Source organism: Bos grunniens, chromosome X, assembly GCF_055505025.1.
Source record: "Bos grunniens cultivar Pamir isolate PY7600 chromosome X, Bosgru_T2T1.0, whole genome shotgun sequence".
Taxonomy (NCBI): Eukaryota; Metazoa; Chordata; class Mammalia; order Artiodactyla; family Bovidae; genus Bos; species Bos grunniens.
This window is the reverse complement of record NC_141194.1, coordinates 46,494,121-46,510,015: the sequence shown is the minus strand read 5'-3', so window position 1 is coordinate 46,510,015 and position 15,895 is coordinate 46,494,121. Positions and strand designations below refer to the sequence as shown.

Here is a 15,895-nt window from a genome sequence, read left to right as displayed (position 1 = left end):
CACTGTCCCTTTTGGTAATCATAAGTTTGTTTTCTATTTCTGAGTCGATTTCTATTTTGAAAATACATTCATTTGTATCATACAAGTAATATCATGTAATATGTGTCTTTCTATGACTTACTTCATTTAATATAATAATTCAGTCACATCTTTAGCCTCCACTTCAAATTCTAGTTTTCTTGATATTTCCATCACTTTTGAGGACTGATCCCTTTAAAGTCATTTATGATGACTAACTTCCATACTCCTGATAATGTTGATATTTTGTTCTCTTCCCATGAATCATGAATGTCCTTAGTGGTACCTAGAATAGTGAATCCTTTCCAGAAGGATTTACACTTACTTTGAACATATCCATCAGGGAAATCACTATCTATGGCAGCTATAGCCTTACAAAATATATCTCTTAAATAATAAACTCTAAAAATCAGAATGACTTCTTGATATATGGGCTGCAGAAGGGATGTTGTGTTAGCAAGCTTAAAACAACATGAATCATGTGCACATTCTCTTGGTTGACCGGATGCAATTAATAATATATTTTTTGAGACTGTTTTATATTAAACAGCCAAGCATAACTGCAACACAATTTTAAATGTTTGAAAATTATGTCACAGAGTTGCAAAATGTCTATGTATGACTATTACATATTCATACAGCTAAAGCCATCAAATCTTACACCAATACAAACATAAGATTATTCCATCATTAGCTTAAAGTTTAATAACCATAAACTACATTAGTGGATCTCTTTTCCTATTTAACATTTTAATATTACTTCTGATACTGGTTTCCTTATCAAATGGAATCTACAAAGTAAATTAAAAAAAATGAAATCTTAAGTGACTAAAACGCTGTAAACCAGTAGTTGTGTTTACAGAAAATTCTGGGAGTAGTATGATAAAATACTGAGAAAGCATCAATTAGTATACATGTAAAATTTTCCCATTTTGTTCATGATTTTGATACTAATACACTCTTAAGGGACTTTGCCAAGTTGATCTGCTAGATATTAAACCTGAGACCAAACTTTATTTTCTTCCAAGTGTGGTTTATATAAGGCTAGCCAAACTTAATTCATTTTCTTATATAGTCCCCCCACAATCTAATCTGTGCTAGAGATAACAGAAATCTTGAGTAAAAAACATTTGGAGTTGGTTACAAGTACTTAACAAGTACTTTCCCCAAACTATTTATATTTTTCCTCAAAATTTTCTATTTCAAACAAACAACCAGAGCTCATCTTTTTAGATAGCACGTGGGTTATTTTGTGCAAAGGAAGTTTTTAACAACAAATCTTCCCAATATGATAATTCAAAGAAAAATCTTCATTTTTAGAGTCTCCATTTTCAGTTGATTAAAGAGAAACCAACTATCCTATCTTACTACTAAACATAACAAATAAGCCCTAACTAAGAAAGTATTTTATTTTGGTTAATTTTTAGCAGTTAGAAGTTCTGCTTCCTCTCCTAGATGAGTAACTACTGAAATTACTTTTTATAAATGTGAAACCATTTTTTTTTTTTTTTTTTTCCGTAGAGGAAGGAAAACGGGAAGAAAGCAAACAGATATGAGGCACACAGTGGTGGACAGGGTACATAAAGGTGTGCATTCAAAAAAAATAAAATAAAGGTGTGCATTCAGTATGATTTTGGTCACTTTGTTGCAACAAGGTGTTTATTTACTTGTATCTCTGTGTCTATAGTAAAATAGAAAGCTAAACCTATAAATAAAAGCAAATTTGATATAACATTCATTTTCAAGTCATAAATATATGCATTTCTAATTGTAAAGTCTCTACAATGCATTTGCATGTTTTCATAGACTAACATAATACACAAACTCATGGAAGTCTTCTGTTATGCTTTTAATTTTTCCCAGATCTGACATCTTTATAAATACTAAGTGAAGCCACAAACAGTAGTCCTATAACTTTTGGAATCTATCCAAGTTTTAAAGGAAAAAAAGATCAGCAGCAATTCCATAAAGACATAATGGATATCAGTCCCTTACTTTCTTTTGTTTTTTCTGTCAGTTGTTTGAAAAACACTAGAATCTTTCATGAAGTTTCAGGATGTGGAGCATGGGTATACCTGTGGCGGATTCATTTTGATGTTTGCAAAACTAATACAATATTGTAAAGTTTAAAAATAAAATTAAAAAAATGAAGTTTTCTATATATTGTTTAAGAACTGGATTTTCTGATTTTAGCTTCATGTTTTCTTCCCTAACTGCGTCTACTCTTGCAGAGAGGTCTTCAAGTGTGTGTTGGGAATCCAACCCTTGATTAATAAGTAATTTTTTCCCTCTAGTTCCACATAATTTTCAGCATCAGCTGCATCTATGTCAGCATTCATCATCTTAAGCAACAAATTTTCAGGTCTTGGATATAGAATTCTTGATGAGTGGTCTGCCGTTTGAGGTGCTAGCAGGGGAAGGAATTAGGAGAACACCTCAGGCCTGGACACTTGGAACAACTGGCACCTGAGGAAACATTTTGAAAGGAATCTTTTTCTGAATAGTAGGTCTCAACAGTAGGTTTAAAATATTCAGTGAACCATGTTGTAAATGGATATGGTGTTGTCCAGGATTTTTTTTTTTTTTTTCCATTTATAGAGCATAGAGTATACTTAGCATAATGCTTAAGGGCCCTAGGATTTTCAGAATTTTAAATGAACACTGACTTCAATTTAAAATCACCAGCTGCATTAGGTCCTAACAAGAGAGTCAATATGTCCTTTGAAATCTGAAGCCAGGCACTGACTTTTTTCTAGCTCTGAAGGTTCTAGATAGCATCATTGCCGGAGTCCAGCTCCAGCAACCAGGGTATCAGCCTGAAGGGGTGAGCGGTGTTGGTGGATGGTGATGTAGCCTCTGACTCATAGTACGGAACTACATGTTTATTTCAAGCTTCAGATTTTCTTTTATACTTTGACAAAAGCATTAGGTCAGAGGTTTGACATTTTTAGTTTCCCCCACCCAGATTTACTGTCTCCAGAAATCATTGTTGTCCTGCAGAGTTCCTGCTTCAGCGATTCTCTCAGAATTGGCTTTACTATCTATTATCTACTTTCTCTTATGTGTCCTATACTTAACTTGTGATTACATTGTAACTCATGCCACATTCCTCAGTTTATTTCTTATCTTTCTAAATCCTGTTTGCCCCTAGCATCTTAAGATCACTATCTCCTAAAAAGGCTTCTAGCTATTCTTAATTATTCCTAAACCCTAAACTCAGCAAACTTCTTTTGCCATAAATATTTCCCTCACAAACAGGTCTCAGATAATAATCCTTCCCATGGCCTCAAGCTCCGGCCCACATGCTCATCCTGGGACATTCTTTGTATAGATCCTTGAACAAATGTCAATGGTTATTTTATAGATTATTTTCTGGGCACAGCTGCAGAAGACTTTGTGCTTTCTCACGCTTCTCTCAAGTACCTTAACATTCTTTCCAGCCAACTCAACCAAAGAAAGGAAAGAACAAGTCAGAATCACAAGGCCTAACTCCTTCATCCCGGGACCGTGCCTGCGAGATGAGGAGAGGGGGTTGGGGCCATGCCTCCATTTTGTCAGTAATGCCTAACGTGGCTCCTGACACATCATCTTCCAAAATAAGACTGTTTTATCTACACTGAAGATCTATCATTTAGTGTAGCCACCTTTATTTATTATTTTAGCTAGGTCTTCTGGATAATTTGTTGTATCTTCTATTAATACATTTACACTTGCTGCTTTACCTTGTACTTTTATGTTGTGGAGAACAAATTTGGGAAACTCAGCAGTGGCAAGAGGAGTGGAAAAGGTCAGTTTTCATTCCAATCCCAAAGAAAGGCATTGCCAAGGAATGCTCAAACTACCACAAAATTGCACTCATCTCACAAGCTAGTAAAGTAATGCTCAAAATTCTCCAAGGCAGGCTTCAACAGTACATGAACGATGAATTTCCAGATGTTCAAGCTGGATTTAGAAAAGGTAGAGGAACCAGAGATCAAATTGCCAACATCCATTGGATCATAGAAAAAACAAGAGAGTTCCAGAAAAACACCTACTTCTCTTTTATTAACTACACCAAAGCCTTTGACTGTGTGGATCACGAAAAACTGTGGAAAATTCTTAAAGAGATGGGAATACTAAACCACCTTACCTGCCTCCTGAAAAATCTGTACGCGGGTGAAGAAGCAATAGTTGCAACCAGACATGGAACAGCAGATTGGTTGCAAATTGGAAAAGGAGTATGTCAAAGCTGTATATTGTTCCCCTGCTTATTTAGCTTATATGCGGAGTACATCATGTGAAGTGCCAGGCTGGATGAAGCACAAGCTGGAATCACGATTGCCAGGAGAAATATCAATAACTTCACATATGCAGATGACACCACTCTTACGGCAGAAAGTGAAGAAGAACTGAAGATCCTCCTGATGAAAGTGAAAGTAGAAAATGAAAAAGCTGGCTTAAAACTCAATATATAAAAACTAAGGTCATGGCTTGTGGTACCATCACTTCACGGCAAATAGATGAGGAAACAATGGAAAAAGTGACATACTTTATATTCTCGGATCCCAAAATCACTTCAAATGGTGACTGCAGTCATGAAATTAAAAGAAGCTTGCTCCTTGGAAGAAAATGTATGACCAACCTAGACAGCATATTAAAAAGCAGAAACATTACTTTCTGACAAAAGTCCATCTAGTCAAAGCTATGGATTTTCCAGTAGTCATGTATGGATATGAGAGTTGGAGTATAAAGAAAGCTGAGTGCCAAAGAATTGATGGTTTTGAACTGTGGTGTTGGAGAAGTCTCTTGAGTGTCTCTTGGATTGCAAGGAGATCCAACCAGTCCATCCTAAAAGGAAATCAGTCCTGAATATTCATTGGAAGGACTGATGCTGAAGCTGAAGCTCCAATACTTTGGCCACATGATGGGAAGAACTGACTCATTTTAAAAGACCCTCATGATGGGAAGGACTAAAGGCAGGAGGAGACGGGGATGACAGAGGATGAGATGGTTGGATGGCATCACTGGCTCAATGGATATGAGTTTGAGCAAGCTCCAGCAGTTGGTGATAGACAGGGAAGTCTGGCGTGCTGTGGTCCATGGGGTCGCAAAGGGTCGGACACGACTGAGCAACTGAACTCAACTGAATATTTGAATATATCCTTCAAAACATGATGGAATTGCATGAATTTGTATTTATATAACTAGTGATATCTTCAGTATTTCATTCTGCTTATTTTTTCACTAAGCTATGTATTTTTTGCATCTATTTATGTTTCTATGTGTACCTCTAACCTATTGCTCCTTTTCTTGTTGTTTGGTTATTAACTTGTGTCCTACTCTTTGGGACTCCATGAACTGTAGTATGCCAGGCTCCTCTGTCCTCCACTGTCTCCCAGAGTTTGCTCAAATTCATGTTCATTGAGTCGGTGATGCTATCTAAGGACCTCATCTTCTGCCGTCCCCTTCTCCTTTTGCCTTCTGTGTTTCCCACCATCAGAATGCAGAGTTTCACAGGATAGCAAGGAGAGATAAGAAGGCCTTCTTATATGAACAATGCAAAGAAATAGAGGAAAACAATAGAATAGCAAAAATTTCTTCAAGAAAATTAGTGATATCACGGGAAAATACATGATTGTATAGAAGTTCTGCATCTTTGGCCGCAAAGAACATAATGTGATTTTGGTATTGACTTTCTGGTTATGTCCATGTGTAGAGTCGTATCTTGTGTTGTTGGAACAGAGTGTTTGCTATAACCAGTGTGTTCTCTTAGCAAAACTCTATTATCCTTTGCCCTGCTTCATTTTCTATGCCAGGGCCAAACTTGCCTGATGTTCCAGGTATCTCTTGAACTCCTACTTTTGCATTTCAATAACCTATGATGAAAAGGATATCTTCTTTGATATTAGTTCTAAAAAGTGTTGTAGGTCTTCATAGAGCTGGTCAACTTTAGCTTCTTCAGCATTAGTTATTGGGGCATAGACTTGGATTACTGTGATGTTGAATGGTTTGCTTTGTATATGAACCAAGATTATTCTGTCGTTTCTGAGATTGCACCCAAGTACTGCATTTCAGACTCTTGTTGACTATGAAGGCAGCTCCATTTCTTCCAAGTGATTCTTGCCCACAGCAGTAGATATAATGGTTATCTGAATTAAATCCACCCATTGCTTCTAATACCTGCTTAATGCTCCACTACATCTTGAATTATCTATTCTCCCTGTGATGGAAATGTTCTGTATTGTATGTGTCCTCTTTAGTACCTATATGAAAACTTCTTTGGGCTAGTTTTCAGAAATAGAATTTCTGGATCATGGAGTGTACTTTGTTACTTTAATTATGTAGTACCAGATTGATTTCCTGAGTGGTCTCAATCTGTCTATATCCTGTCACCCCCTGACATTTGTAACAGATGAGGGTTCTTTTATCCCCAACACCATACTGACACTTGGCATTTTCTAGCCTTCCAGTCTTCTCCAGTCTTACAAACTTAAAGAAATGTCTTGTAGTTTTAATTTTCACTTATGTAATTACCAGTATTTTGAGTGTCTCTTCATGGTTGTATGCCTATTGGATTTCCTTTTCTGTAACTTGCCTGTTCTTATATTTTTGCCTGCTTTTCTATTAGAGCTTCTGTCTTTTTTTCATTAAGTTACAGAAGTTCCTTATATAGTCTAGATAATGATCTGTTGTTAGTTTTAGACATTTTATATATTTTCTCCCATTCTGTTATTGATTGATTTTTCAAGTCTTTTCCTGTCTGTCGATCTGACATGGTTTGCATTTTCTAGTAACTTTATAGTTTTTCCTCTTACATATAGATATATCTAGATCACACTTTTGCATATGGTAATACATAAGGATCTAGTTTTACTTTTCTTCATGTATTGATACAGTTTTCCCCACACTTTTGGTAAGTACTTACATCTTTTGTTCATAATTAGTAGTGCCACGTTTATCCTATATGAAGCGCCCATTCGTACACAAATCTACCTTTGAGCTGTGAGCCTTTATCAATGATCTATTTGTATAGTTTTGTACTAGTACTTCCGGCTTTTTTTTTTCTTTACCCTATGGCTTTGGGTATATCTTAATATCTAGTAGAGCAGATCTTCCTTTTTTCAGTCTTATCTTTTAAGATTTATTTAGCTATTTATGGGGTTATAATCTTCTATTTAGGCAATGGCAGCCCACACCAGTACTCTTGCCTGGAGAATCCCAGGGACAGGGGAGCCTGGTGGGCTGCTGTCTGTGGGGTCGCACAGAGTCAGACAGAACTGAAGTGACTTAGCAGCAGCAGGATATTTAAAAGAGTAGCAGTGATAGATGGGTCCATTTTATCTTGTTTGTGATTTTTAAGTAATGCATTTACTTTCTCCATTACACATGACATTCTTTGTAGGCTTTTAATATATAATCTTTACCAAGTTGTGGATGTTTACTTCTGTTCCTAATTCACTAAGGGTTAGCATCATAAATAGAAATGAACTCAAAAGTATTTTTCTCTATCAATTGAGATAAATCATTTGATTTTTCTCTTTTAATTTATTCATGTGATGTATTCCTTTGAAATTTTTCAGTGTTGAACTCTGCTTTCTTGAGTTAAATTTACCTGATGAATACATTTTTGAAAATATACTGTTGATTCACTAAATACTTTTATTTGAATTTTTGCATCTATATTTCATAAGTGAAATTGTATAAATTTTCATCTCTTATAGTTGTCTGTTTGGTTTTAGAATGAGGATTATGCTAGCCTCATAAATAAGACTAACTGTCATTGTTTTTCTAACACTGAAATCAATTGGATAAGATAGTTTGTTTCATGAAAGTTTGGTAGATTTAACTAGCAAATCCCTCTGGACCTGAGGGATTTTCCTTGAAATTTTTTCACTTCATGTAAGTTTTTCAATGTATTAGCATATTGTTCATAATACTCTCATTTAAAGAATTTTGCTACATTGTTTTTCCTTTTACAATCTGTATTTTGTGTATTTGCCTCTTCCCTTTTTTTTTTTTTTTTTCTTGACCAGTCTTCTCAAAGATCTATTAACCTTTTTAGAGAATTAAACTCTAGTTTTGTTCATGTTTTCTGTTGTTTTATTTTTGGTGTGTGTGTGTGTGTGTATGTGGGGGTGATTATCTGCTTATTAATTTCTGTGATTTGTCTTTTTTCTCTGTTCTTTTACTTTCTTCATTGTATTGGATGATTAGTTTATTAATATTTCTTGTTTAATAATAAGTGTACTTAAAGCTGTACATTTCCTTCTTAGTTCTGCTTCAACTGTATCCCACAATTTTTCACTTGTTGTGCTTTTATTATTTTTCAATTTTAAATATTTATGAATTCATTTATGGTTTGCTTTTAACCCAAGGTTAATTTAATAATTTTGTTTCTTAATATATGCTAACTTTGTCTATTATTCTGTTATTAATTTCTAATGGCATCGTATCATGGTATAAGAATGCAGATTGTGTGATATCGAACCTTTGGTATTTATTGAGTCTTCCTTTATAGACATTATCATGATGTCTTTTTAGAAGTGTTCTATTATTTGTCATGAATGATTTTATGTTCTTTATTTGTTGGATATAGAGTTCTCTGTATATCTAATAACTTGAAATTTGTAGTTGTACTGTAAAAGTATTCTGTATCTCTATTCATTTCTATTTTTTGTTTTTGTATGTTTAATCTATCAATTCCTAATTAAAGTGTTAAAATATCCAAGTGTTTCCTTTGTCTCTGCAATTCTGCTATAAGCAAGTACATGATGCAAGATGTATTTTGTCCTGTTCTTTGTCTCTTAATTCTGTCTTGTCAGATTTTAAGAATGCTACTCAAGCTTTGTTCATATTTGTCAGTGTATCTTTTCTATCTTTTTTATTTTCAACTTGTTTACATCTCTTAATTTTAGGTATATATCTTTTAGACTGAATATTGTTGAGTATTTGTTTTAATTCAGTCTATAAGTCTGTCTTTTAATTGGTAAGTTTAATTTGTGTATATTTGCTATAATTTCTCTTATATTAGGACTTATTTCTGGCATTTAATTTTATAATTTCCATTTATGGTACTCTTTTTTTTTTTCTACTTTCCATTGGGATAAATCAACTTTTCTCTTGCTTTTTAGAAATTTATGTATTCTATTTTCTTGCACTTTAATGGAAGATCTTAAACTTAAGATCTAATCTCATGTTATTTACCCTTATTGATTTTTCCATGCACAATAACTGCCACTTTCCTCCAATAAGATTAGTACTTCATCCATATCCTATTTATCTTCTACACACGTCTACCCTATCATAGTAACATCATCTAGAATTTTAATCCATGTTTCCATCTCACTTTTACAGTTTCTTCATGGTTGATTTAGGAAAAGGAAACACAGATCATACTAGTTTGCTACCTTGACAGAAACCAGAAAAACTCAAAGTTTTGTAGTAAATTAACAGCATTTGTCTTACTTTGATCACAGATGGTGAGTTGATAACTTAATCAGCATTTTTCTCCACCCCACCCTTATAACAGGTAGAAAACGTGAAATTACTGGATCGTTATGTAGGTAAGAAACCAGCTAATGGAAGTCTGTATCTTACTGCAACCCACCTAATCTATGTGGAAGCTTCTGGGACAGCCCGAAAAGAGACATGGGTATGTATGTTCATAGGAAGAAATATCAGAGTCTTAAAGAATTTTGTATACATGCTTTCTCACATGGTAGTTTTTTGAAATTTCAGTTAACAGTTAAATTGCTGTAAAACCTTTTCTTCAAAGACTCTATTCTGGGTGGGTCTTTTCATAAATTGAATCATATAATTTCTCTTCCCTCAAGTTGTTGACTATAGTAATTTTAAACTATATGAGACTTTTCCTCAATATTTTAAGGTAAAGTGATCTCTACGTATTTTCAAGATGCCTACTTGGTAAGCATCCTGAAGTAATTTAAAACCTTGCTACACATAAAATTGCTACACATAAAGTTGGTTCAACAACTAAGAACATCTGTATAACCTGGGAGCTTGTTAAAAATGCAAAAGCTCAGGCCTAAGGTTTTAAATTTCTAAAATGCTCTCAGGTGATGCTGGTGGCCCATGGACTATATTTTGGGTAGCAATAATATAGACCAGCTGTCTAACCTAAGACAGAGTGGTGTGTGTGTGTGTGTGTGTGTGTGTGTGTGTGTATGTATATGCATTGTTACATCTTTAAATAATATTCTGTAATTAGTTTAGCACTAGTAACATTCCTTTACATTACTTTATGCCTTACTTATCCTAGAGTATCATAATTTAATCTTAATCATTAGATTTATGCTTAGACCTCTGTAGCAAGTAAAATATGCTTCTGATATATGGCATAGCACAGCAATTAAGACTAGAGCTAGTGTGTTCAGGGTGAAATCCCAGCTTCAACATTTACTACCTTTGTAACCTTGGGCAAGTTATTTAACTTCTCTGAGGCTCACTTCCCTCATCTGTAAAATAAATGAAATAATAATGCTTGGTTATAGAAATAAAAATGTTGTGCCTAAAATCATGTCTGGCACATGATAGAGACTATTTTATAAGTATAAAATGAATTAAACAGACTGTATATTATAAAAAAGTATTTTAATACTTCCTTTTTAAATATACCATGACTTTTCCCATATGACATTATATCTTGTTCACTTTGGTATGATGAAAGGATTGAGAAAAGAAGAATCAGGAAAGTTGGTTTTAGCTAGACTCAGTTGTACACTAACTGACTATATGAACTTGGGCAAGTGACTCTTGCTTTCTGGGCTTCAGTTTCCTCATCTGTAAAATTAGGTGGTTAGATTATATAATTAGTAAGGACTCTTTAATTTCTAACAGTTTGGGAACCAGTTCTTTAGTACCGTGTCATGAGCCTTTTCCCTTTCTACCTGCATTTACAGACAGCATATATCTCCACTAATCAATGAATATGGTAAAGTTGCAGGACATAAAATCAACACACAGAAATCCCTTGCATTCTTATACACTAATAATGAGAAAATAGAAAGAGAAATTAAGGAAACAATCTCATTCACCATTGCAACGAAAAGAATAAAATACTTAGGAATATATCTACCTAAAGAAACTAAAGACCTATATATAGAAAACTATAAAACACTGGTGAAAGAAATCAAAGAGGACACTAATAGATGGAGAAATATACCATGTTCATGGATCAGAAGAATGAATATAGTGAAAATGAGTATACTACCCAAAGCAATCTATAGATTCAATGCAATCCTTATCAAGCTACCAACAGTATTTTTCACAGAGCTAGAACAAATAATTTCAGGTATTTTTCACAGAGCTAGAAAAAATAATTTCACAAACTGTATGGAAATACAAAAAACCTCGAATAGCCAAAGCAATCTTGAGAAAGAAGAATGGAACTGGAGGAATCAACCTGCCGGACTTTAGGCTCTACTACAAAGCCACAGTCATCAAGACAGTATGGTACTGGTACAAAGACAGAAATATAGATCAATGGTCCAAATTTGTTTCTACTGTGTATTATTTCAAATCTAATGAACTACATTGGGAAGGGAGAACTTATGTTAACTTTCTATATGTCAAAGGAGGCATATTTACCCAGTTAGTACTGTTAATGAAGCTCTTTCCAGCCTTAGTCTACTTCACTTTCTGCCTCTAAGTCACCAGTTTTTTGCCTGGCACCTGTTTTCAATGATCAATGTTTTACTGCTCAAACATAGATCTACCATATTGATCAGGAGGGCTTTCATATTCTTGAAATTTGATATATTAATCCTGTTACATTATCAGTAGTTTTTTGACCCTTCAAAACTTCCACAACAAGAATTAAGTTTGACAAAATAGTTAAGACAGACATTAAGATGAAAAATTCCTTCTTGGAATATGTGAGTAGTCCTGCATCTACCCCATTCTTAGATGATGGATATGATTAAAAGATTTCCTGAAAGAGATTTGTTTTCAAAATAAATGGGAGCTGGGGTATAGATTGTGTGAGATGGAGGAAAAGAAAATAAAATGATGATAGGATGGCCATTCCAGGCACAGGTCAGGAAGTCCAGAAAATGAAAAAAGTACACTTAGGCTTTAGTGGCAGGAAACATCAGAGACACAGATAGGAGGAGAACATCAAAGACTAAAAATGTAAAACCATGATTCCATGGCATTTTGAAATTATAAAGAGAGACTTGCATTATTTGTATACAGTTTCTTGTACCAGTTCCTTTTCCATTTCTTTTTTGCTGCATTAGCATGAGCAGGGATGATGTAACTAAAGACTTAATAATCCTTCATATTTTTTTTAAAATCAGAGTTATTAACCTGTACTCCCATGGGAAATAACTTTCTTAACTACAGTACAGTGCTTATATATAGTTATTTTAGTCCTTAGTCTTATAGTTTCTACTTATTCCCTGAGTCACTTAGGTAAAAAAAAAAAAATCCTTCATTTCTTCTTTACTGTCACTAGAGTCTAAGATGTGGAAGAGAAATTTTCCTTGTAGTATTTCTGCTGCTGCTAAGTCACTTCAGTCATGTCTGACTCTGTGCGACCCCATAGACAGCAGCCCACCATGCTTCCCCGTCCCTGGGATTCTCCAGGCAAGAACACTGGAATGGGTTGCCATTTCCTTCTCCAATGCATGAAAGTGAAAAGTGAAAGTGAAGTTGCTCAGTCGTGTCCGACTCTGTGCGACCCCATGGACTGCTGCCTACCAGGCTCCTCCGTCCATGGGATTTTCCAGGCAAGAGTACTGGAATGGGGTGCCATTGCCCTCTCCGTGTAGTATTTCTAATTACATTTTAATTCTAGGACTAGAGTTTTTAGACTTTCTAGAGAAATAATTGTGAACAAAGTTAGACTGTCATGGTTCAAATTCTGTCTGTGCTACTTTTTGGATGAATGTCCTTTGATGAAGAATTCACATTTAAGAGCTTTGATTTCTTCGTTCCCGAAATGAGATTATTATACCTTAAAGCATTGTTACAGGGGTTAAATAGTTAATGATCATGGAACACTTCATTAGCAATAAAGCAAAATACCAATTATTAATCATTTTAACTAGTAATCTAATAGAACAAGAGGAAGTTCTATTTTTCTCTGTGACAGTCATTCTACTATGATTTTTAAACTCCAGCAGTCTGGTGGGCTATAGTCCATGGAATTGCAAAGGGTCAGACACGACTCTGCATGGGCACGACTCTCTGCACAGACACAGTCGGACATGACAACCCAGAGACTAAACAATAACAATAGTTCTAGAAGCCATCTGTTCTGAGCCAAATTCACCACAACTGCCCCATAAATCTCCTAACCTTATATCCCTAAGGAGAGAAAAGTTTTATACCATAATTTGCTTTGCATTGAAAGTGTGAAAGTGATAGTGTTAGTTGCTTGGTTGTGTCCGACTCTTTGCAACACATGGACTATAGCCCACCAGGCTCCTCTGTCCATGGCAAGAATACTGGAGTGGATAGCCATTCCCTTCTCTAGGGGATCTTCCCAACGCAGGGATTGAACCCAGGTCTCCTGCATTGCAGGCAGATTTTTTACCACTATTTACTTCTGTTTGACAGAAACCCAGTTTTGCCTTACAATGGATGGTTATAGGCTGTAGATATGACCACATGGTTATGCTGTTACCATTACTGAGAGTCAAGCACACTGATAGTTATAGATCTAGTGCATGTCTGTGATCTTTGTTGTTGTTCTTTTCTGTTTTGTAGATTGCACTGCATCATATTGCAACTGTGGAGAAATTGCCTGTCACTAGCCTGGGTTGTCCCCTGATCCTCCGCTGCAAGAATTTCCGGGTGGCCCACTTTGTTTTAGAATCTGATATTGTGTGCCATGAGGTTTATATTTCACTGCTAAAGCTTTCTCAACCAGGTAGTTATGATAGTATTTTTATCTGTTTTAAATAATTTTTTAATTATCCACCCCTCCACCAGAACAGCATAATGGAAGGATCATGGGCTATGGAGTTCAATAGACTTAAATAAGTTTGAATCTGGGCTCTGTTTCTTACAGCTCCATGGTATTTGGGCAAGATGCATAACCTTTGAAGTCAGCTTTGTCACCTATAAAAATAGTGATAGTATAAGCTCGCAATGATAGTTGTTTCATGCATTTTCATTCAGTACTTGGTATATTGTAGATGTTTGACAGATGTTACTTCCTTCTCTTTCTTTCATCTTAAATATCAACTTGTAAATTTTTCCACAGTTCAGGAAGTAAGACTGCTTTGGAGCAAAATTTTTTTGTTGTTGCCTTGCAAGCTGTATGTTTTGCCTGTTGTTCCTACCCCTACCTTTGGTTCCAACTAGCAAACTAGGGAAATTTATCAGAGTGTTTAAACAGTTATCCCTACTTCCTCTGGCCTCACCTTCTTATCTTCCAGCCGAACTCCAGGTGGCTAACCCATAAGCTTCCTCTGGATTCGAATTATATTTCCCTTCACATTTTCTTCTACCTGTGGCCTAGAATGATTTCTTAGAATTTACTGGTATTCTATATTCAGAGGCTATCTGTTAGCTGGCCCAGCATTTTGTAAAAGGTTCTGGAATACTCCATCCATCTCTGGAAAAGTTATTGCCATAGTTCAGTTCAGTTCAGTCACTCAGTCATGTCCAACTCTTTGTGACCCCATGAACCACAGCACGCCAGGACTCCCTGTCCATCACCAACACCCAGAGTTCACACAAAACCATGTCCATTGAGTCGGTGATACCATCCAACCATCTCATCCTCTGTCATTCCCTTCTCCTCCTGCCCTCAATCTTTCCCAGCATCAGGGTCTTTTCCAGTGAGTCAGCTCTTTGCATCAGGTGGCCAAAGTATTGGAGTTTCAGCTTCAGCATCAGTCCTTCCAATGAACACCCGTTATTGATCTCCTTTAGGATGGACTGGTTGGATCTCCTTGTAGTCCAGGGGACTCTCAAGAGTCTTCTCCAACACCACAGTGCAAAAGCATCAATTCTTCAGCACTCAGCCTTCTTCACAGTCCAACTCTCACATCCATACATGACCACTGGAAAAACCATAGCCTTGACTAGACGGACCTTTGTTGACAAAGTGATGTCTCTGCTTTTTAATATGCTGTCTAGTTTGGTCATAACTTTCCTTCCAAGGAGTGTAAGCATCTTTTAATTTCATGGCTGCAATCAACATCTGCAGTGATTTTGGAGCTCCCGTCTATTTCCCATGAAGTGATGGGACCGGAAGCCATGATCTTAGTTTTCTGAATGTTGAGCTTTAAGTGAACTTTTTCACTCTCCTCTTTCACTTTCATCAAGAGGCTCTTTAGTTCTCTTCACTTTATGCCATAAGGGTGGTGTCATCTGCATCTCTGAGGTTTTTGATATTTCTCCCAGAAATCTTAATTTCATCTTGTGCTTCTTCCACCCCAGGGTTTCTCATGATGTGCTCTGCATATAAGCTAAATAAGCAGGGTGACAATATACTACCTTGATGTACTCCTTTTCCTATTTGGAACCAGTCTCTTGTTCCATGTCCACTTCTAACTGTTGCTTCCTGACCTGCGTACAGGTTTCTCAAGAAGCAGGTCAGGTGGTTAAGTATTCCCATCTCTTTCAGAATTTTCCACAGTTTATGGTGATCAACACAGTCAAAGGCTTTGGCATAGTCAATAAAGCAGAAATAGATGTTTTTCTGGAACCCTTTTGCTTTTTTGATGATCCAATGGATGTTGGCAATCTGATCTCTGGTTCCTCTGCCTTTTCTAAATCCAGCTTGAACATCTGGAAGTTCACGGTTCATGTATTGCTGAAGCCTGGCTTGGAGAATTTTGAGCATTACTTTACTAGCATATGAGATGAGTGCAATTGTGCGGTAGTTTGAGCATTCTTTGGCATTGCCTTTCTTTGGGATTGG

At 35.8% G+C, this 15,895-nt stretch overlaps 1 protein-coding gene across 1 annotated transcript in view; it reads left to right on the top strand.

Annotated features, from left to right (window-relative positions):
• The window catches only part of MTMR8 (myotubularin related protein 8), a 278,922-nt gene that overhangs the window by 46,210 nt on the left and 216,817 nt on the right, over positions 1–15,895 (top strand). Inside the window, 2 exon segments of the mRNA XM_086390090.1 lie at positions 9,527–9,649; positions 13,729–13,891. Of these exon segments, the coding sequence (XP_086246216.1) occupies positions 9,527–9,649; positions 13,729–13,891 (286 nt within the window).